Below are 24,187 nucleotides of genomic sequence, written 5' to 3'. Positions count from 1 at the left end.
CCACACCCTCCATTTTTAGGTCATATGCAGATCTGTTTAGAATGATCTCAACTTTTCATTCACTGGGGGTTAACCATAGATGGGTTATAGACAGAAAATGGCAGGAATTGAATGATACTAACTATTGCAAAAATGGTGCAACCGTTGTGAGTTTTTGGGTCTATGCATTGTACTCATGCCATTTGGAGGCCTGGATCTCAAGTTAGAGAGAGAGAGAGAGAGAGAGAGAGAGAGAGAGAGTGTGTCCAACATATTAACTATGGCATCATAACCTATCCGTCTTGGACTCATGATCATCACAATCAATGGCCTATATCATAAATATCATTGGTTACCATTTGTGTCATCAATCGATAAGATTGACATCTCTCTAATTGATCGAAGGCTTTTAATAGGCCTGATTTTAGATTTTTTAGAATATCTTACAGCCACAATAAATCTTATGTATAAATGGTTTGGATCATTAAAACATGACAGAGCATCCAAGGATCATATTTAACCAGGGAGCCAGCCCTAATTAATCGGGATGTGGCCTCGATGATGATGATTTGATTGGGGAATTGTTAACAATTATCTTTAAACCATTATAATGGTGGTCCACTTAATGATTTGATCGACTCAACGGGCAAGGCTGGGCCATTCATCGTTAGCGTTGGCAAAGGGTGCCGCATCATGTGTACCGTTCAGATTCTATGCCCATGACATATGTGCAAAGGTGCACACATGTGCTCACGTAAGCAGGTGCGCTGGAGAGCTCTCTCTCTCTGTTATATATATATATATATATATATATATATATATATATATATATATATATATATATATATATATATATATATATATAGGCATGCTCACATGCACCTACGCACGTGTGCACCTTTGCACACGTGTCATGGGTGTCTAATCCGAACGGTCCATGTGATGCGGCATCCCATGAAACCCCAAGGAACCAATTTTCACCTACATCTAAAACTCTAGTGGGCCATAGAAAAGAGAGATGCAAATCAAGGGAGGAAACTGTTTTCTTTTTTCATGACCCACCAAAGTTTTGGATCAAAGTAAAAGTTGAGCCTTGGGGTTTCGTGGAGTGCTGCATCAAGTGGACCGTTCAGATTTTGGACTCACATCACAATATGATGAGTTGCCAAAAAGTTTGCACGAGTTCCGTGCAAACTAGTGCATAGTTGGGCATTCAGCTATATATATGTGTGCGTGTGGATTCTTCCTGTTCTAGCATTGTGGTATGGACAAATTCTCGAAAATAAAGAGATGTCTCAAATATTCTTAGAGTAGTCATCTAATAGACCTTGAAAATATTTTTTAACTAAATAGATTAGGTTGTACGGATTTTGATTGGAGAAGACATTACGTGGTATCTAATTATGAGGAATTGACATTGACAGGATTGGTTATTGGGTATACTGGAACTTACATAAAACATGTTCATTTTTTTGGTAGTCCTCTATTTATATGGGAAGATGTTAGTTTCTCGCTAACATGATCTCTGTGTGGCCCACAAAGCTTAACAACTCATAACGATGTTCGTTCGATACGAACTATTTTCTTGTGATATGGTCAATGTGATCGGCGGATGTTAATTATGCTTCCAATCATAACCTTCCATAAAATTCTGAAGTTAATCAATTGAGTGGATTCTATACATATGCAATGGTGGACCCCACAGATGATATATGAACGCCCTTATAAGTTTTTTTTATGACATTAAATTAAATTCTGAATAGATCTTTGGTACATATCCCATGGTGGGCCCACAACCTGTAACATATGACAACTTAGACCCTTAACACATAGTTGATAGTGGGCCCCACATACGACGTCCTTATAGTATTAGGGTTCGGGGTCAAGGTTGTCATGTATTAAGTGTCGAGGTTGTCAATGTTAAGGTTATCATGCATTAAGGGTCAAGTTAGTGTGTAGCCATTGGTATGAGAAAAGGCTACGGATCCACAATACCAAATACTACGGATTAGATCCATAGTGAAAGAGCTTTGATTCGTAGCTATTGGTAGCATAGGTCGAGGTTGATAAAAAACTATGGATATCTGGCATAATAATTTACGGATTATATCCGTAGTTAAATGTTTTTGTCCGTAGCTCTTATCACCGTCGTTATTACTTCTCAAAGATCAATCCTATCATATGTTAATGGACTAGGTTGCTATTTGTCAACCTCAACCCTTCACGCGTTACGACCTCAACCTGTAATATATGACAACCAATACCTTTAACACATGATAATGTAAACCTCTAATACTTGACGACCATGAATCAATTCCTTAATATTTGTTAACCTATACTCTTAACACATGATAATTACAACCTAAACCCTTAACATACAACCACAACCTAAACCCTTAACACATCTTTAACACATAATAACCTAGACTCATAACACATGACAACCTAAACTTTAGGAAAATGTTATTATACAAAAATAAAATAAAATTTATATTTAAAGCATCTTTTACGTATCAGTGGTTTCTATTTATAAGAAATATAATTGTCACAGTAAAAACAACACTTTTGTAAGACTTCAGAAATTGTTGGTGGTGCCCATATATCGGAGAAATTGATGATAGTGAATGTATGCCAAAAAATGCAAAAGGTGGTGGTAATTCATTGGAATACATGTTTAAAAAGGAAGATAAAGCTCAAGAAAAACAATAAAAAGAAAAGAAAAAAACTCCGAAAGAATGTCAAGTTCTAAAGCAAGGGTAATTTCGTATAAAAATATTTTCAAGACCCGTCAAACAATTACTTTTATAATATTTGAAACTTTCTTTCGATTATGAGAATTCAACTGTACCACAATACTAATGAGGTCAAAATCCTCTCTATTAACGTGTGCTCACACACACACACACACACACGTGGTGAGAGAGAGAGTTGAGGTAAACTGAGTTGAGTTTGGGCGAGTTTCAAGTTGAGCCGAGTCGAGTTTAAGATCTAAATTAAACAGCTCGGCTTGGCCGAACCCAGCTTTTGAGCTAAGCCGAGTCGAGCTTATCCGAGCCAAGTTGAGCGAGTTAACCGAGCCAGCTCGGTTCGTGTCCTGCTCGCAGCACAAATCAAAATTCTTCCCTGTCGAATATCAGCGCTGGTTGTAATGACGCTGCGAGAATGGAGAATGAGAAGAGCTGCAAACCAGAGCAGCAGCAGCAGCTGCTCTATCAAAGCGCAGAGCTGTTTCTCGCCTATCTTTCTCCGTCGGATCTAGCCTTCGTTTCTTCAGCCTCGAAATCCCTCTACCGTGTATCAAAATCCATCACCGCCCGAAGATCCTCAGATGCTTCTAGACGCTTAGAGAAGCATCCCATCCCCTTTCAAAACACAATCGACAAGCACCCATATTCCTACTTCATCTACACCCCATTCTCAATCCTCAGCCGTCCATCTGATCCGATCCCTTTCCTTCAGCCATGGGGCCGGAAACCTGAAGAATCCCCAAAACCCATATCGGATTCTTTCGGTCCGATCAGCGGTTGTGGGTGTTCTTGCGGTGAGGATTGCTGTGAGAAGAGGGATGGGGAAGAAGGATTGGAGGAGTGCCCGTGTTCGAGCCTGGGCCGTCGATTTCCAGGTTTTTCTTCAGGCGAGGAGGGGGTGATGACGGAATGCGGGGCGGGATGTGTCTGCGGGCCGGGGTGCGGGAACCGGTCGACGCAAGGAGGGGTTGCGGTGAAATTGACGATTGTTAGGGATTCGAGAAAAGGGTGGGGCTTGCATTCAGGCCAGTTCATCCCGAGCGGGGAATTCGTATGCGAATATGCAGGTGTGTACTGAGTGCTTGCCAAAAATCTCATCTTTCTTTTTTTATTGAGACATTATAGAATTCTTGAATCCTGATGCATTAGAACTTGAAGTTGGGTCCATGGTTCGTCGATCTGATTGGTGCCATCTAAGATGGAGAATGACCGGAAAGTGTTCCTGACGAAAGATCCTCACCGTCTGATACATGGCCTTCTTTGTGGATTGTGTGATTTAGTTTTCCCTTATCTGTCTATTTATTGGGAAATATATCGATGGGTTAGGAATGCCTAATCTAGGAAGTCTATGGGGATGCCCCCTTCCACAGCAGGTCTGATCAGATGAATGTTTCGCATTTCCAAGCCCTACATTATAAGACTGCCCTCATATCTTGATTTTGATGCTGCTCGCCAAGTGTTTGATGAAATACCTGTAAAGTGTTGTTACTGTTTTGTATTCTGTGAGAAATTGAAGATGCATTCTATGTGTTTGAGAAAACGTCGCACAGGTTGGAACTGGGTTGGGCTGCTGACCGAACCCAGCCGAGCCGAGCCGAGCTGGCCAGTCAGCTCGAGGATGGAGCCAAGCCGAGCTGAGTTCAAACTGGGGTTAGCTACTGACTGAGCCGAGCCAAGCTGTGCCAAGCTCGACTCGGTTCGACTTGTGTACAACTCTACTTTTCATTACTAATTTTTGGTTACTTGTGGCAAAGTTTAGGGCTTAAATGTCTGAGTTCACATTTGTCATTTGTGGAAGATAGGAGGGTTGATGTGGAAGATATGGTTGAAATTTTTGGAGGTATTTAGTATCTTTGCTTTTGCTATTTTAGGCAAAATCTTTGTTGGCGAGATTTTGATTATCTTAAATAAATCATAAATTGATTTGAAATCAGCATAATTGTTGGGGGATTTTCATTAGAGATTCATAGGATTGTTTTTAGGGCCTATTAAAAAGGTGTTGTAGGAGATCGGCATTCCACAGTTTCTGAGTTTGTGAGTTTCGTCAAGTATTTGTAAGAAAAAGAGTTTGATATCAATGAAGTTATTCTCCTTGTCTACTCAAATATTCTTATAGGCGTACTCTTATCTTTTTTTTTTTCTTTTTTTTGGCAATTTGTGTATCGGTATCTCATTGACTTGGCATTTGGATTGCATCATTTTGGTATTAGAGCGAGTGATAGTCGGGGATTTTCAACCCTACATCATCTCCTAATGGCTTCGAAGGAGGTGACACAGAAAGAGCTTGCGTTAGTAACCAAATTGATATATGCACTCAGAGTAGATTGACTCAAAGATACGATAGGGAATCTTATTAATCAAGTGGGAGAGCTTTAAAATGGAGAGAATCTGGAGACCTAAGTTAGAGGATAGTAGAAGGGTCCACACCAACAACAGGTGGCCTTAGCTTGTGAAGACACCATGATCAAATCCTTTTGTTATTGGACGTGGCACCAAGCTCGGAATTAATGTAAATATTCTAGAATTCCATTGTCGTTTACATGTCGACGGCTTCATCGATTGGCTCAGCAACGTACAAAAAGTTTTTGAGTGCAAGGAAATCACGGACAATCAAAAGGTTAAGTTAGTAGCTATGAAGTCTTCCTGTTGCATGTTAGCTTGGTGGGTAGATCTCCAAGCCGAGCAAATCCGCCAAGGTAAGGTGGAAGTAAATTCTTGGAAAAAGAGGAAATAACTTATGCACATAACCTTATCAAAGACGTCGCAATCTGAGTAAAGGTGACAAAATCAGTAAATGAACACACCAAGGAGTTCTAAACCTTGACATCATGGGCAAGTTCTTGTGAATATGAAGACTTAAAGATTCCGAGATATCTTAATGGTCTACTCGAATGTAAGAAACGAGTTGGCTTTGAAAGATTTATTTACAATGTCCGAAGCATTGAACACTTTTATTAAAATATGAGAAGAAAATTAATTGGGGATTTGGGAGACGATTTGGTGCCCCACAAGGAACGTCATCAACGATGGCCAGCATGCTAACTTCCCACGTAAGGTGACCACAGGATCTCCCATAGGTCGAGGGATGATGGGCCAATGCCCAACAACAAAATCAAACCCCAAACCGGGAGGAGGTGGTGATGAAAAAGGGGCTAGTGCACCCAAGATCGAGCAAAACAACAATCCTTTCTCATGCTTTTAAATATGAGCAGTTGGGGCATAGCTTTGCTTAATGTTTTGAACATTGATCATTAGCTAAAGTGAATTTGGCTAAGGAGGATATGTTGAAGACCCTCCTGACCGCATGAAAATTGAAGATAACATAAAATATGAAGAACATGTATATGATGAGGATGGTATGCATGTTGAAGAAGATTTAGCAGATGTGTATGGTGATAGGGACCAATGTTTTAAATATTGACGATATCAGCCAATATATCCCACGATATATCTTGTATCCCACTTGTGCAATACGAAACCCACAGGTAGTGCTGATATATCTCACATGTTCAATCCGGTGACCATTTTCAATTTCTAATAATTTTTTTATTTTTATTTTTGTTGAAATTATGTTAAGTCAGTGTCAAATGGTTATAAATCCATTAGTTCTTCATGTTTTGCCTGAAAAATCATGGAGTTGGAGCTTTGATTTCGATATCCATTGGTTCTTCATGTTCTCCATGTTTTTTCCTGAAATTTTCCTTCAACCAATTATCAATTGAGAAAATTTTCGAAATATTTAGGAGTATCTGATGAAATGATCATTGCAATTTCAAAATTTGAGTTTAGGTAGTTTGATTTGGGGAAGATTGGGGAAAATTCAAAATTTTCTCAATTTCTCCCAAGTTGCTTGCAATGTTGCACTCCAAACATGAAATCAAGCATGCATGAGGGCTGGTCTATTGATTTGTTTAGTCCTTGTCAATTTTCGAAAAATAAAAATCATTTTTTAATTAAAAATTAAATTTTTTTTTTTTTTTTGAAATTTCCCTTCAACCAGTTGTCAATTGAGACTAATTTCGAAGTATGTAGGAGTGTTTGATGAAATGATCACATACAATCTAAATGTTATGCATTCAATTTGAATATAGTCGCATTAGTTTAGTTAGATAGTGCATAACTTAGGACCCTATACAAATGAAACCTATCATGTGCACTTCTTTATTGGGATATTATGATTTAAAAGTGTGTATTAAGGTCTTTTTTAACAATCCTTGAAGTTCTGTTGAAAAATTCTATCATTTTCCTAATGTTTCCCCATGTTTCTCAAAAAGTGTGATAAATTATCCGATACAAACGATATATCCCATGTGGTAACCGATATGTACTTGTATCCCAAGGACGCAATACGTAACACGATACCGATATTTCAAACACTGATAGGGACGAGGTGTTCGTCATCCAACGGGCTATGCTATCGACGCTTTGGTTGATTGATGAGGCGTGATGGCATCCGCAGGTTTTAGTGCTTCAACTTAGTCATCCCAATGAACAAATATGAAAATAAGAAGCAATTTCCATGGAAAACTACAAAACAAATGGCAGAATTACTGTAAGAATCTACACCTTTCCTTTTCCTGAGGATTCCGTGTTAATTCTCCATGTCCAAGTTTTAGTTTTCAAACACAACCTGGGAGAAATTATGGAATCCTGGTGTGATAGTCCACGAACAGTGTCTTGCTTCACCAGTCTGTACAGATAGGGTGCATGGTTTAATAATCCAGACCATTGATCTAATGAACCCTTCCATGGATGGGGGATATGTAAAAATTTCCCAAATAAAATGTTCCCAACCCTTGGATCAGTTGCTTATGAATAAACAGTCAAGAAAACAGGAAAGGTTGGATGTCTAGAATCTTCTACTTTGGAAAAGTTTTGGACCATCCCTCATCTACGATGGGTACCATAAATCAATGCTCTAGATCACCAAACCATGTGTCCCACTTGTAGGGAATGAGTGCATCATGGGTCTGTAATTCTTCCTATTCTACATATGTTCATTCAGCATTCCAACTGCTTTCATTTGCGAGACGGCATGCTATTAGTGCTTGATGAGCAATGAATGACATATGACTGTGGCCTGCTTAGGTGAACTTCTGATGACTGAAGAAGCCCGAAGGCGTCAAAGAAAATATGATGAACTCACATCCCACGGTCGGTTTTCTTCCGCGCTCTTGGTCGTGCGAGAGCATCTACCTTCTGGGAAAGCATGCTTGAGGGTGAACATTGACGCAACAAGGGTAGGAAATGTTGCCCGCTTTATCAACCATTCATGCGACGGAGGCAATCTGTCGACTGTCTTGGTAAGGAATTCTGGTGCGTTGCTCCCTCGCCTTTGCTTCTTTGCTGCAAGAGATATAGCGGAAGGCGAAGAACTTTCATTTAGTTATGGTGATGATAGGGTCAGGCCTGAGGGGTTGCCTTGTTTTTGTGGTAGCTCTTGTTGCTTGGGAACCCTGCCTTCAGAACATACTTGAGGTTTTAATGATCATTATGGAAATAAGAGGTGGAAAGTTGTTTGATAGCCGTTGGTCAACTTACTGGTGTGGGGCCCACCTGATTGGCCCCATCATATATGGGGTGGATTGTTTTTTACTCAGCTTATTGAATGTGGGTCACGATGGATGGGGAATGCTCAGAAAGGCATCCAAGATTTGAAGGACCTAATAAGTTGGGTGGTGGCTCACATAGGAAGTTAAGGTTGACGGTTTAGGATCTACCAACATGAAGTTTTGGGTGGTGGGACCCATCAGATAAAAGGCTTTCATCACCGGATGTGGTTTGGGTGCTGCTTCCACCCCTAGCTAGGTACGGACAGGGGCTCGGAGGAGCCACCGTGATGTATAGGTATCCACACTGTCCACCATTTTGCTATCATTTTAGGGTACAATCCAAAAAATGAGGCAGATCCAAGGCTCAAGTGGACCACACAACAGGAACTAATGGTGATAATGACAACCACTGTTGAAACCTTCGTAGGGCCCACAGTGATGGTTAATTTCCACACAACCAGTTCATAAGGTCACAGAGACCTGAATGAAAGGAAAACACAAATATCAGCTTGATCCAAAACATTTGGCCCCCCCAGAAGTTTTCAACCATGGGTGTTTAATCCCACTGAGTGGTCCCACTTGAGCCTTGGACTGCCTCATTTTTGGTCTTCTACCCTAATAAAATGATATGGCAAAATAGATGGACATTGCAGATAAAATCCATACATAACAGCAGCCCCTAAGAGCCCCTGCCTGTTCCTAGTGAGGGATGGGTGAAGGTAGTACCCAATCCACATCCCGAATCATGCCACCCCGACACAAGTCGTGTCTCGACTCGAGACTGAACAAGTTAATCCAAGTCCCTGAGTTTTTAACCTATGATATGGGCACATCGGTTGGGTTGAACCTCTTCAAACTGAGCTCGACCCATTTACCTTCCTTTGTTATGGCCTGAGCTTGCTGCTACCCATTTAGTGTGGCCCAGACATGGCTCATAAATGGGTAAAGCTAGTTAATCCATGGTTCGGAAGACCGAAAACTCAACTTGGCTCAATGTCCAGTTGCATCAAGTTGACGCAAAGATTAAATTGACTGGATCCAATATTATAACATATAAATGAAGTGTGAGCTGATATTTAAAATAATTAGAATGTATTCATATATAAAACATCTAAAGTAAAGCACTACTTCAGCAGTGTCGTGGTTGAATTTTGTCAGCCACATTTTGTTTTTTTTATATATTACCAATGGCTACTGACCAGGCAACTGATGCTGTTCAAATCACCCCGAGTCATATGAGTCTGCTGAGTTTTTGAGCCGATTTGATGATTCTTGTTGAGTTTGGATCAAGTGAAACTCGTGACTGAGTTTTCTTGAGATGGCTCCAAAAGCTGGTTGAGTCGAGTTGACTCTGACGAGTTGAGTTATTGAACTATGGGTGACCTGCGTACCAACTCAATCCATTATCACCCCTGTTGTTGCTAGAATCTGTATGGGTGGGCCCTACACCTGCCAGCGTACAAGTACTTGCACCAATAATATGTAAAGGACAGGGGGGGCTGGGATCTTCTGATGCTTGAGTAAGGACAGTTGAATTAAAGCGGAAATGGGACTCGAGTCAGATTTTTTGTGCTCACCCCCTTACTTTGGCAGTAGGTGTATTTATATGATGATTGGACAAATTCTAAACCACCATAACTTAGTGAGATATGGTAATCTTGTGTATCTTTCTAGGATATGCTAGATATGCTAAATGGCCTTTATTTGAATGGGTATATGCTTTTGAAGGTAGAGCCTATCTCGGTCGGTGTGATCTTCGGCTAGAATCTTGATAGATATTTCCTTTCTCTGTAGGAGGTGAGATTCTTTCCGAGAATCCCACCTATTAGGTCAATGTTGGTTTGATCAGCTCGGGAGGTGAGTCATGTTGCCGAGCTCGGCCCTCAAGCAGTTTTGCTCGGTGTCAATCCTTCAAAGTCAGCTTATTTCATATTTGATGCCTTAATAGCGTAGAGAGTTCGTTCAGGTATCCTTAGTCGGCACAACTCCAAGATACATTTTCTACTATCGGTCGCATACATCGAACAGCAAGTCAGTTCGGTTTTCCCAGTAACAACTCCTTATTACATGGATCTTCCGAAAGAGGTTTATTTTTATTTTTTTTATTTTTTATTTTTGGTTCGTGGGCATGGTGGGTCCCTCATATAAATGGTTCAGATGATTGACGTATAGGCTAAGCATAATATGGTATAGGGTCTATTTTGTGGGATGTGATGTATGTATGGATGGTAGAACGGCAAGATAGTATAGCCATCTCACCTCAGTACACGTGGCAGGGTGATGGTTAAATCGTGACGGTCCATTTACTGAGCATTGCATTGGACCGGAGTATCTTTAGCCATCTATCTAATCACTGGCCTTTCAAAGACTCGGTACCAAACAAAAATGGCCAGCTGTAGCAATTCATCCAGCAAAAGTGAATAAAAAGTGATGGATGGGATTGACTGATCAGTGCTATTTCTGAAACATGAGCTGTCCATGATAGGGCCCAATATGGATGGATGGAGGGCTATGCGGAGCACTTTCAGGTAGGGCACCCCGCAAGGTGTTGGGCGCTGTAGGGCCCACTGTCATTGTGTGTTTTATTGGCCGCGTCTATCCGTTTTGCAAGCTCATTTTAGGCTTAAAAATTACGTAGATCAAAAGATCAAGTTTTGTGGGTAATAAATTGTGTAGGCAAAAAGTTGATATTTTTCTATATAAATAGATGACTACAAAGAAAATAAACGGATTGAATTTTCATTAGGCACATAACAAATCTTTTGTCGACATCACTTTCCTGGAATAATTGGATACTATGAAGGTTTTGCTTCACTCAAAATTCAAAGAAGGGCAATTTAATATGAAAAACTTTAAAAACCCTGCCGGCGGACCATCCTCAAAATATTTGAAACTTCTCTTTCTTTTTTAGATTTTAACCATATCATAATGCTAGTAGGGTCAAAATCCCTTATTTCAACACGTAATAATTTAGTTCTTTTGCTTTGAACATGCACGGCCAATGATAACCTTGTATAATCAAAGGGTTGAAATATCCAATATTATATATATATATATATATATATATATATAGAGAGAGAGAGAGAGAGAGAGAGAGAGAGAGAGAGAGAGAGAGAGAGAGAGAGAGAGAGAGAGAGCTTCCCATGAGGTCGAGTTGTGTGGGCCCCATTGTGATGCTTGTCGAAAATCAACTCTGTGCATTTGATGGGTTCCCTTTAAATTATGGGATATCCCAAAAATCAGCCGTATACGGAACTCAGGTGGGCCATACCAAATCAACTCCGTGCATTTGATGAGTTCCCTTTAAATTATGGGATATCCAATAAATCAGCCATATACGGAACTCAGGTGGGCCATACCATCTAAAATCATGTGAAGACATGCCTAAAGCATATAAAAGCACTTGGTGGAGCCAACCTGAAATTTGGATGCGTCTGAAACTTGGTCTGACCCCTCATCCAAGTGGGACACACATAATGAATGGGCTGGATTTATGAACTATATCTTGGTGGGCCCAACAAATGATTATGAATGTTTTAATGGACGGTAACTCCTTTCAACTTTTGCATGTGGTGTGGCCTACACAAGTCACGGATTGACTTCATTTTTAAGCCCTAGCCCACTATGGAATGGTGCATCTGACTGATGGGGTAGATGTTCGACACGCATCATGATGGGGCCCACACAACTCGACCTCACAGGAAGTTCCCATGAGCTTGACGCATAGAACCTTCTCCGACCCCCCAAAAATATATATATATTTGGTCTAATTAGCTATGCATTAAATAGCAAAAAATTCTTTTTCTATCACATGTAATACACCACTTGAAGATTCAAGATTAGTAACATTAGGGGGTGTTGGGGGGGTTTAAGTGGGATTTGGTGGAAGTGGGTTTCAAGATCCCACGAATCATTGCAAGGTGTGTTTGGGAATCACATAAGGTATGGGTTGTGAAGCCCTTCTTGGAATCAACGCCGGAGCAAGAGTTTCTACCATCGTGTAGCTAGTGGTCGGTGCTATGTGGACCCACCATGATGTATGTGTTTTATCTATGCGGTCCATCTATTTTGAAATATAATTTTTGGGCTTCATCCCAAAAATGAGGTAGATATAAATCTAAGGTGGACCACACCATGGGAAAACAGTAGTAATTGAATTACACCATTAAAAATCTCATAGGGCTAACTGTGCGGTCCACTTGAGGTTTGGATTAAACTTATTTTTGGGCTCATACCATAAAATGACTTGGAAGAATGGGTGGATGGCACAGATGAAACACATACATCATGGTAGGGCCCACAGCACCGACCGGTATTAGCAAGATGAGATGCCAATACGTTTCCAAACATGGAGTGGGATGGCCTCAATCCATGGGATTATGAGACAATCCCTTACACAATGTAATCATTACATTTCGGTAATTCTATCCTACTTAAACCCATCTAATCCCATAATCCAAACACCCCCTTAAGCTTTATATAAGTACGATGGGAATTACATGTCAAAGGATCAACCTGGACATCAAATAGGGCCCAATGATATATATACACACACTTGGAGTGGAGCCCTATGAAAAAGAAAAAGATTAGAAAAAAAAAATAAAAAAAATAAAAAAACACCCAGTTTGGGTTATTAAAAGAAATCAAAATCCAACGTTAGAATCCTGACATATCTTATAAGCAATGCATGGGGATGTATTTGCGCAGATCCGCTGTAAAAGAGGCCAAATATCGGCAGCAAAATTAGTCTCACTGCACTTAGGATGCATGGACCACCATCTGCCGGCTCTTTCCAGCCATGTCTGCCGTTCGTTGAGAATCATTCCTACCTAGTCAATTCGGCAATTCCTACATGAAGGAGTCGCCTTCTATCTCAAGTATTCAACATTCAGTTTCCCAGCCAGCTCAATGCCTAGAGCTGTCAATGGTCTGGGCTGGCCTGTCAGGATTTTAGACCTGACCTGCATGGGGCAATGTAATATACACCTTTGATTCCTATAATCCCTCTTAAATGTTACTTTGATTAGATTATCCTATCTATTAGATTGATGTCTAAGAAAATGGATGGTTCATATTAATTATATTTAAGAAAGTCTAATATTGATACCAACCATCTATCATGTGGGCCCACTTTTAATCGCATGTCCTCGCCCAAATCACTTGGATCAAATGATCCTAGTTATCCAGTAAATAATAGGAAAACTGATGGTCATTGCTTTGATCGAATGATTCTAATTACCCGATCAATGGAGAATGTTTATTCATTTATTTGGATTGTAATAATGTAAAGCTAGCTCCTCTTAAAGATGGGATGGTCATTTGATTAATGACTATGATAAAGGATAATCTAATGCGGGGGCATTTTCACACACGGGCTCAAGTGAGTTGGCCTGTGGGATATAGGGACACACTCGGGGTGAATGGCTTATAGAACCCATGAATTTGGGGCCATGTGAGATGGGTGACTCGTTTGAGGCTGAATCCATAGATTTGAAGGTCACGAGGGGTTGAAACCTATGAATTCGGGGCTCACGAGGAAGGTTCGTCCGAAGACCTATACATGGATTTAGGGCCTTGGCTATAAGACAGGGGATTAATTCGTCACACTTTATCAGTTTGAACTTTTAGAGCAAGTGGTTGATTGTCTTGCACTACAACCAGATAACCATAATAAAGGTTTGTTCTTTGATTGGACGACTCATCATGTACGGCCCACCTTTCATTGACCATCCCTCTTAAAAGATCACATTGATTGGAAGAACCTACCAGTCCAATCAATGGCTGATGAATGAATGATCCATATCTGCTATAATAGAGAATGTCCATCATGAATAACCCACCTTTGATTGCCCATCCCTTTTAAAAGTCACTTCAATTGGATGAACCCCAGTTACTTGATCAATAACTAGGGAAATGAATGGACTATATTAGTTATAAGTAGATCCAATTATTGATTTTTTGACCATCCATCACATGGGCCCTGACTTTAATTGCCCATCACTTTTAAAAGGTCAAAAGTGAAATTATTTCATGCACCCGACCCTCTTTTGAAACGTCCAAAGCCAAACCCTGTATGATGAGTGAGTGATTATCTATGTACGGTGAGATGCAGTTTCATGATATGTCCGACAGGACACACAAAGGTCGAGACGGGTTCAATCAATCCCAACTTGCTACGAATCAAAGCTTTTGCATGATAAAAGAGGTTTGCTTTGGAAGACTCTGTCCATGCACTTGGCATGCATCTAGGCCAATCTGAACCGTTTATCTGATTAACCATTATGAAAAGAGACTAGATTGCTTGTTTACCATTTATCATGATAAGTTGTGGTAAATGGATAATTATTACTTACCATGATAGATTTATATAAGTTGACATCTTCGCTAATACCGAAGACGAAATGAAAAAATATATATAAATTTTGTGGGGACCACCATGATGTGTGTGTCTGATTCATGATGTCCATTCTGTTTTATTAGCTCTTAGGTAATGAGCCAAAAATATGAGTCACATCTAAAGCACCTGTGGACCACACCACAAGCCATAACGGGAATTGAACCCCTGTCGTTGAAAACTTTAGAAGGCCACATAAGTTTTGGATCAAACTAATATTTATATTTTTGGTTCATTCATGTTTTTCTGACCTTATAAAATGAGATAGATGAAAGATATACATCACTATAGACTCCACACAATTTTTTACTATTAACATAGATGCCATTATCCCATGTATCTTGCGGTGTTGTCCACATGAGCTTATAAACTGCCTTATTTCTTCGGCTCATACCTTAACATGAGCTAGTTAAACGGATGAATGGTATGGATCCGACACTATATGACGGTGGGATCCACGAATTTTTTACGTAGGCAATTATAAGTTGAATGGAATCTCGATATGGTTGAGTCACATTTACTTTTTATAATTCAAACAACTATTAAAAGTAATTATTAATTATTACTATCATTTACTGTGGTAAATGCTAAAATAAACAACCCTTAGAGGGTCTGTTCGGTTGGATATATTTCAGAAAAATTACAGTGTATTTTATATTTTTTAAAGCATTAATCACATGCTACAGTAAGGGCGTGTTTGGGCAGTGGGATTAGAAGGGATTAGGTGGGATGGGATTCATCTGGTCCTGTGCCAATTCCACTCTATGTTTGGGAAGAATGAAAAAGGTTGGAATTAGATTAGATGGAATTGCACTGGGTCCCATGCCAATTTCACTCAATGTTAGCAAGTTGTGTATGTCCCACCATGATGTGGGGGATATATCCACACCGTCCACCCTTTTTTTGAGATTATTTTAGCACATGGACCAAAAAATCAGGTAAATCTAAAGCTCAACTGAACCCCACCATAGAAAGCAACGGGGATTGAATACTTACCGTTGAAAACTTCTCTGGGGCCATGTAAGTTTTGGATCTATCTCATTTTTAGGCCCCATGCCATAAAATGAAGTTACAAAAACAAATGAACGGTTATGATATAACACATGTGTGTTATTCTCAATAATTTCAAATGATGGTGGGTATATCCATTCAATGTACTACCGTATTACCAACAAAGCATGGAATTAATCTTATACCATGGCAACCGGGGACAATCCCTGCCATAGTTAATAATTATATTTTTTGAATCCCATACTACCTAATCCCTTCTAATCCCACCGCCCAAACACGCCCTAATTTGTGATGGAATGGATGTTATATTACATTGACAGCAACAACTCTTACATTGGGAAAATGAGATGAGCTTTATAGGTCCCACCATGATGTATATGTTTTATCGACGCAGTCTATTTATTTGGCCAAATCATTCTAGGGCATGCCTCTAAAAATGAGATAGATCCAAAGCTCAAGTCGACGGCACTATGGGAAGAACATTTAAATGGTTAGTGTTCAATCTCCAATATTTTATGTAGTGTGGCCCACTTGATATTTGAATTTGCCTCATTTTTATGCCCCATCCTCTAAAATGATCTGCACTAACAAATGGATGGAGTTGACATAACACATATATCATGGTAGGGCCCACCAAGCTCTGGCTTCTAATTATCATGAAATCTTAAATGAGCAACTCTTCAATTTCAAACAAACATGGTGTTATCTGATGTATGCATTTGATGCTGAGTAAAGAGAGATTGCATAAAAATACATGCAATTACATCAAACCAAACCAGCCTTAAAGGTGAAAAACCCTTGAGATCAGTAGGCATCAATTTAATGGCTTTTTAATCAACAATGGAGAGAAGGAAAAAAAAAAAGTTTAATGAGAAGGTTTCCTTTCCCAATTGATCTTTATTGTGTAACCCATTTTTGAACGGACTGGATGTTCCACACAAATGACACTTGGGCTGAAAAAAAAAAGTGTTGTATGTGAAAGTTCATGTACAATGTTGTAGGTGAACATTTTACTGTCAAATTCCAAAAGAGAAAGGTAGTCAGCAAGTGGGGGCATTGGAATTTGAAGACTTTGGAAAGCATTTCACTTTACAAAGGCAAACCCAAAAAAGAAAAAAGAAAAAAGAAAAAAAGCTGTCTTGGACCAGATCTGTCCATAGTGGGAATCCCACCTAAAGATGATTTTTACAAGTGGGGCCCATGGTTTTGTGATCCAACACGTTGATATTGTGGGACTCTATGAATGTTCCATGACCAAAATTCCTTAAGTATACAATGTTTGGCCTTGGTGGAGTGCGGATTTTTTTTATTTCATTTTTAACCGTTTCTTTGTTGGCCTCAAATTCAAAGGACCAGGATTTTCCATATGAGAAAATTTTGGCTTATGGACCATTGACAGTGGAACCTACAATATCAACTCTTTTTTTTTTTTTTTGTCATTGAAAGGTGGGTCCCACATTGGTTATCTCTAGAAATATCAAAGTTATATCCTTTGTCTTTGTTTATTTATCCTCCCCCTCTCTCCACACAATGTGGGACATCAAAGCGACCCAATAGTTGGGTGCCACCATGTGATGACTTAGCCTAAAAATCATGTTAGGTCTGTAATAGTGTTATGTGCCCTAAAAAGTTTATGTATGTGATAATCACAACCTTTGAATTGATGACCTTTTACATAGATCATGATGACTATGTGTCCTATATAAATATATCTATAAATCTTAATCATATATGTATGAGTGTTAAAGGAGAAGACTTTGTCTATTATCCTTGAGAACTCGAGTTTTAATATACGACTATTGGTTGTATACCATAAATCTTAATACTTGTTATGTAATCACCTAGCAAGTTTTAAGACATGTAATTATACTTTTATAATTATTACTTATGAGGATAGTGGAGATGGAAAGTCTTCACCACCATAAATCTTAATACTTGTTATGTAATCACCTAGCAAGTTTTAAGACATGTAATTATACTTTTATAATTATTACTTATGAGGATAGTGGAGACGGAAAGTCTTCACCATCGGGTTCAATAACAAGTCAAATCCTTATGTTACCTCACTTAGGGCCTGTTTGGCCGGACGGATCCCATAGCATTAGGAGGGATGGGATGGATTTTAAGGTAATGATGGTGGTGTCAGTGGATTGGTTTAAGATCCATGGGATTGCTATATTCCGGGACAAGTTCACCAAGTTTGTTTGGCACGCCTAGCATATCCCGGGATTTTACCTTCCAATCCGTCCAACCAAACACGGTCAGGCACGATTGAGCGGGATTATGAGGGATGGGATCAAAATTAAGGTAATGATGGTGATGTCAGTGGATTGGCTTAAGATCCATGGGTTTGCTATATCCCGGGACAAGTTCATCAGGTCTGTTTGTCTCGTTTGTCATATCCCAAGATTTTACCATCTCATCCCTCCGAATTTCTCTTAATCTGCCCGGCCAAACATGCCCTTAGGAGTGTTAATATTCATTGATATGAAATCTTAATATTAGACCCATTGGATACTTATATTAGAAGATTACTTTAGTTCTCTTGATAATGAGACACATCATATTTAGTCTATATTAACTTATGTGTACTAGCTTTAATTAATCTTTAGACCTGGAAAACATATGGAAGGTTTTCACGTTCTGGATATAATGTGTTTTTAGTTTACATTATAGCATCAATTACAATGATTTATATATGAATGTTGCGAAATTCATACATTATAATACAATTGAGATCTATATAATCCAACATGAGATTTATTAGTTACCTAAGAGCATTATGGTGATTGAGATCCGTACCATCCATCAAATGATTTTTTGTTGGCCCTAGTACTTAAAATGTCTTAAATGGTTTTACAAACATTTTCTAGTTAAATTCTTTGTTTTAAAAACGGAAATTCTCAGGACTAATACATTAGAATTCTTCTATGTTTCTTCTCACTTCTCTCCTCGTTATGATGTCCAATGCTCTCTCTCTCAATGCCACACCTAGCAAACATGTCTCACATCCAAATTCTATATCATGGAGGTCAAACTGTCATGTACCTAAGAAATGAAAAAACGGCTAATAATTTTAAATTTTCATTTGCATTTGCACCATGATAAAATTGAATGTTGCAAAAAATCAATCCCATAATAAATATGTGCACTATAGCAAAATTGACAATTACAAAAAATAAGAATTTTATTCATTTATAAAATAGCAAACCAAATATTTCTTGAAATTATCTTAATTTTAGGCCAAGGCTATCTTACAACAACTCAGCATAATAATTTTCTTAGATTTTTTTTTTTTTTCCACCACACACTCACACTGTTGTGGGATTTCACCACCTATGGGTACTCAAGACCCTTGACCAGGTGTTGAAACTCCTAAGAGTCTACCACTGGAGCAAGAGCAGGGACCCATTTTCTTAGATTTTATGTACTAAAGATAATTATAAAATTTTCTCATTATGCTCATTAATTTATGTATTTACACAAATTAATTACAGAAATCCTTCAAAATTAATATTCAAGCTGCCAAACACAATAAAAATTCAAAATTAAAATATATTAGAACTTGAAATAAAGGAATTCAAATCCACGTTACCAACCGAACCATATATTAAGACATCCCCCAACGTGTCCGGTAATGCCCGTGTCATTACCTTTGCGAAGATGACAGATAAGTGTAATATCCAAGTCATTCATTGAAAGGATGACACTATCTAGAATCCATTTCTCATGAACCAGGGGTTGTTTGGCATCGTTGATTAGAGGGGATTGGAGGGAGTTTCCAATCCCATAGTTGTTTGGCAGCATAAAGAAATTGGGGGTTTTAAATCGAGAGGTTTCAAATTCCCTTTTTGAGGGGTTTGCAGTATACAATGAGAGCTTGGATTACACTTAAAATCATTTCAATAGTTGCAGGTGTAACATATGTGCCACTATACATTATCATTCTATTGAGAACATGGCCCACTAATGATGATCAGCACCATCCAAACATTGTTTATGTAAATCAACATCGTTTAAACATTGTTCAGCACCATCCAAACATTATTCATATAAATCAACGGTTAAAAAACATTGGTTAGTCACTCAAACATGATCTTGTGCTTGTGGCCCATCCGAGACCTGGAATTTCATCATTTTCGGACAAAGCATATATTCCAGTGGGCTGATCACAACTGTTGTATCAAAAATTATATATTTCACTAATTAGAAATGTTAAAGTTGATTTAGTAAACAAGTCCGACCCTCGAGCAAGTGAGGCATTTTTAAATGAACAAATGCACGGTTGCCAAAAAATCTGCCGAAAGCCTTTTAAGCCGTTCACTTATTTTGGAAGTCACGTCCCACTGATTGGCACACCTTTGCGGATTGTAAATAATTAAATTGGGGCTAGATGAGGACGACTGATTGGACCACCTTTCTCTTTGGGCAGCAACGAACATGCGGTGGGGTCCACCTCGTTCGTGGCTCAGATATTTTACTTGTCTTCTACGCCAGCAGTGGCGCGCGCGTTTGCTGACTTCTACGGAAGCGGATTGCGTCCTACCCCCGTCCGTCTTGGAAGCGGATTGGCTGGTGTACCTCACACCAGCTATACAGCGGCTGTAGGTACGTGTCGTGCGAAGACGAGCACGGACGCTCCTCGAGCTACGAGTTGTAGGAACGGTTCAAAGGAGATTAAAGTTACAAGGGCCTACAGTGATGTATTTATTATACCTATACTTTTCACCTATTTTTAGATATCATTTTAGGGCATTACCAAAAAGATGAATCATATCCTAATATAATGTGTACCATGCCATAAATAGCAGCCAGCAGAGGAGATAATGATTTTCACTGTTAAAAAATTTGTAGGGCTCACTGTAATGTTTATTTTACATACAATCTGTCCATAAAGTCACAAATACCTGAATGAAGAGAAAAAACAAATTTAATACCAATCCAAAGCTTCTATGACCCGAAAAATGGTTTTAATGGTAGACATTCAATCTCTCACTGATTTTTGCAGTGTGGTGTACTTGATAGTTAAATCTGTCTTATTTTTTGTCTCAAGCGTTAATATGGGCTTGCCAAATGGATGGACGGTTTGGATATTTCACATATCTCATAATCAGACCCACAAAACTTGCTAACATCAATGCATCAGCTGTATAGCCAATGTGAGGTACACTGCCCAATCCACTTCCGTCTTTGCAGGAGCTTTGAGTGGCCACCGTGATGCATAGGTATTACCCACACCGATTCTTATCATTTTAGGAGATAAGCCAGATCCAAGACAGATGTGGACTACACAATGAATATTAAATTCTTACCGTTGAAAATTACAAGAGGGCCAAAGAAGCTGATATTTGTGTTTTATCTTCATCCAGGTTTATGTAACTTTATGAACAGGTTGGATGCAAAATAAACATTGCGGGTGGGCCTTGAAAATTTTCAACGGTGTTAATCATTATATCACCGATGCTTCCTGTGGTGTGGTCCACTTAATCCTGGGATCTGAATCTTTTTTGGTCTCATCCCATAATGATACTAAAAAATGAATGCACGGTGTAGATAAGACCCATACATCATGGTAGACACTCAAAGCCCCTGCCCGTTCCCAGCGGGAGATGGGAGGGGTAGGACGCAATCCGCGTCCGACTTCTACACGCGTGTTAACTTAGGAAAGCAGTACAGGATTTGGTGCCGCCTAGCCTCACCCAAGACGGTGCGGCCCTGACGGTGGGGTCCACCTTGATGTATGTATTGTATATCCACGCCGTCCATCCGTTATTTTAGCTTATGTTAGGAAATAACACAAAAAATAAAGAAGATCCATGTCTCAGGTGGACCACGCTATAGGAAACAGCAGTGATTGACCGTTTAAAACTTGCCGTGTGCCACAAAAGTTTAAAGCTGATGTTTGTGTTTTTACCTCCCTATGAAAGCTCCTCGAATCAGGACGCGGATTGCGTCCTACCATGTGATGTAAGTGTTTATCACGCCGTTTATCATTTTTATTATATCATTTTAAGTTATGATCCAAAAAATTAGACATGTAAGGGTCTTAAGTGAACCACAAACTTGGGATTAAATGTCCACCGTTAAAAACTTCTTGAGAGCTGGAGAAGTTTCGGATCAAGCTGATTTTTGTCTTTTCACTATATCCACGCCTACATGACCTAATGAACAGGTTATGGTAAAAAAACATCACGGTAACCGTTATAAAGGTTTCAAATGGTGGTTGTCGTTATCAAAACAGCTTCCTTTGATGTGGTTAACAGGAGATGTGGACCTGCTTCATTTTTAGAATATCATCTTAAAATGACATGAGAAAAGGGATTAGCAGCGTGCACTTACATCATGGTGGGCCCCACAGAGCGTCCCTCGAATCAAAGTTCCCACTCATTAGATGTGCCCCACAGCCCCACTCATGGACACCCGCATCTTTGTATAGTCACACGTGTTTTCAGTTCCGACAGGTGGGGCCCACTGTTCAAAATCCAGACCATTGATATGTTGACTGTCACCGTGGATGAAGCGTGCCATAAAAATATATCAGATTGGGTGATCCCAGTGGCCACGGTCAGGACCCTTTTCAGTTGAATTTGACCATCAGCCATTTTCATTTTCTACCCTCGCTTTGAGGACCACTGATCAGATATCTAGATTAATCTGATCCATGTATATATTGAAGAATTTTCCATCCATGGTAAGGATAACTAGATAGATGGTCTAAAATGATAAATCACTTTTCCACGTGCCATTTTCCGGTGGCTTGCGTGGTGACCACGATGATGTATGTGTTTTATCCACGCCGTCCATTCGTTTTTTCCAGCTCATTTGAGGCAGATCCAAAGCTCGAGTGGGCCAAACCATAGAAAAAAGTGGAGATGCTGATGCTAACCGTTGAAACCTTCCTAGGTTGGCTGTGATGTTTACTGGCTATCCAACCTGTTCATAAGTTCACACGGGCCTGGATGATGGGAAAACGTGGATATTTCAACGGTAGGCATTCAATCCCCACTCTTTCCTATGGTGTGGTCCACTTGAGATTTGAATCCACCTCTTTTTCTAGCTATTATTATAAATTGAGATGGAAAAACGAATGGACGAAGTGGATAAAGCACATACATCACGGTGGACCTCACAGAGTTTGAACGGGTCACCAGGCAATTCGCGTCCGGTTACTCCGGCTTTACCGTACCATTTCCCATAAAATTCCTCTTTTTCGCCTACGCAAAATAGACCTGCGTCAACGTGGATAGAGCCCCGATGCACTGGGAGTCAATGGTTCCGTCATCCAAACCGTTGATCTTTTGGCTAGAACTCTTGATTGAAAATTTCGAAAATAATTCTTTGATTAAGTTGCTATATTTGAAGCAAAAAATAAAAATTAAAGCGCATTACAATGTTGCTATCTTTAATGCAATATTCACACCCTATTCGCAAGAGTGTTACAACAAATCTACGTAGAAGATACAACAAGTCTCTTTCCAAATGCTAAAACTATTATAGGTTTCATCCTACAAAATTAAAAAACTGAATATAAATAAATCAAAATTGAAATAGAATTCACAGTGACTATAGTCTTAAATTAAGTATTTTATATAACACAACGGACAACCTAATATAAATGGCCACAAATAGATGGTTAATAAAAAAGAGAAATCATCCAACATACAGATCATATATTTGATGGATGAGATCTTTTAATTTGGAAAACGTTTGGATTCTATCCATCTTCATTAGGCCACACAACATCAACGGTCTGGATCAATGAAACATGGTCCCACTTTGTATGAAATAACCGCATCAGGATAGTACAAACTTACTAATGTTGATGAATTGTCCTGATGCTTGGTAGCCGGGGCCCTTGGTTTGGGAATCCACGCCGTTCATCCGTAGAACCCATAACGGTAGGTAATATAGTTAAGATCTATTTCGATAAATATTTGTTTCCTTACGACTGCAAGGTGGGTCCCACTGTATCAAGCGGTCTGGATCACAAAGGCGTGGCCCCCACTTTCACAGAACAGACGTATCAGGACAGTATTCATCCCAAGCATCATTAGGACCTTTATGTTCCCACCTTTGCATTAAATGAAGTTTTGCTAACCCCACGCGCGCTTGTACGAGTCTCTCCACCCACACGCAGGTAGGCATGCCAAAATGATATAAAGTACGTCATCGTATCTTTCCATCACGTGGGACCCACTGTCTAGGTGTTTGGCCCCGAAGAAGTTTTCAACAGTAAGTATTCAATCCCTGTTGCTTTCTATGGTGGGGTCCACTTAAGCTTTAGATTTACTTAATTTTTTAGCCCATGCTCTAAAATAATCTCCAAAAATGGGTGGACGGTGTGGATATAACCCACACATCATGGTGGGGCCTACACAACTTGCTAACATTGAGTGAAATTGGCACGGGACCCAATGCAACTCCATCCAATCAAATTCCAAGCTTTTCCATTCTTCCCAAACATGGAGTGGAATTAGCACAGGACCAGATGTATCCCATCCCAC

General features: G+C 39.4%; 1 protein-coding gene across 1 annotated transcript; it reads left to right on the top strand.

The window, feature by feature from the left end:
* Positions 1 to 3,091: 3,091 nt before the first annotated feature.
* LOC131249209 (histone-lysine N-methyltransferase SUVR3) lies at positions 3,092 to 8,252 on the top strand. The gene is made up of 2 exons (XM_058249834.1): positions 3,092 to 3,793; positions 7,815 to 8,252. Exons 1-2 carry the CDS (start codon positions 3,142 to 3,144, stop codon positions 8,201 to 8,203), a joined length of 1,041 nt encoding a protein of 346 aa, XP_058105817.1. The 5' UTR covers positions 3,092 to 3,141; the 3' UTR covers positions 8,204 to 8,252.
* The last annotated feature ends 15,935 nt before the right edge of the window (positions 8,253 to 24,187 follow it).

Source organism: Magnolia sinica, chromosome 6 (assembly GCF_029962835.1).
Source record: "Magnolia sinica isolate HGM2019 chromosome 6, MsV1, whole genome shotgun sequence".
NCBI classification, from domain to species: domain Eukaryota; kingdom Viridiplantae; phylum Streptophyta; class Magnoliopsida; order Magnoliales; family Magnoliaceae; genus Magnolia; species Magnolia sinica.
The sequence above is the reverse complement of the archived record's forward strand: the minus strand, read 5'-3'. Positions and strand labels throughout refer to the sequence as shown.

Excerpts from the sequence above, each read along its gene's own strand:
- LOC131249209 (XM_058249834.1), top strand. The coding sequence starts at position 3,142 with ATGGAGAATGAGAAGAGCTGCAAACCAGAGCAGCAGCAGCAGCTGCTC. Across the intron at positions 3,794-7,814 it reads ATTCGTATGCGAATATGCAG|GTGAACTTCTGATGACTGAA; the intron begins GTGTGTACTGAG and ends TGGCCTGCTTAG.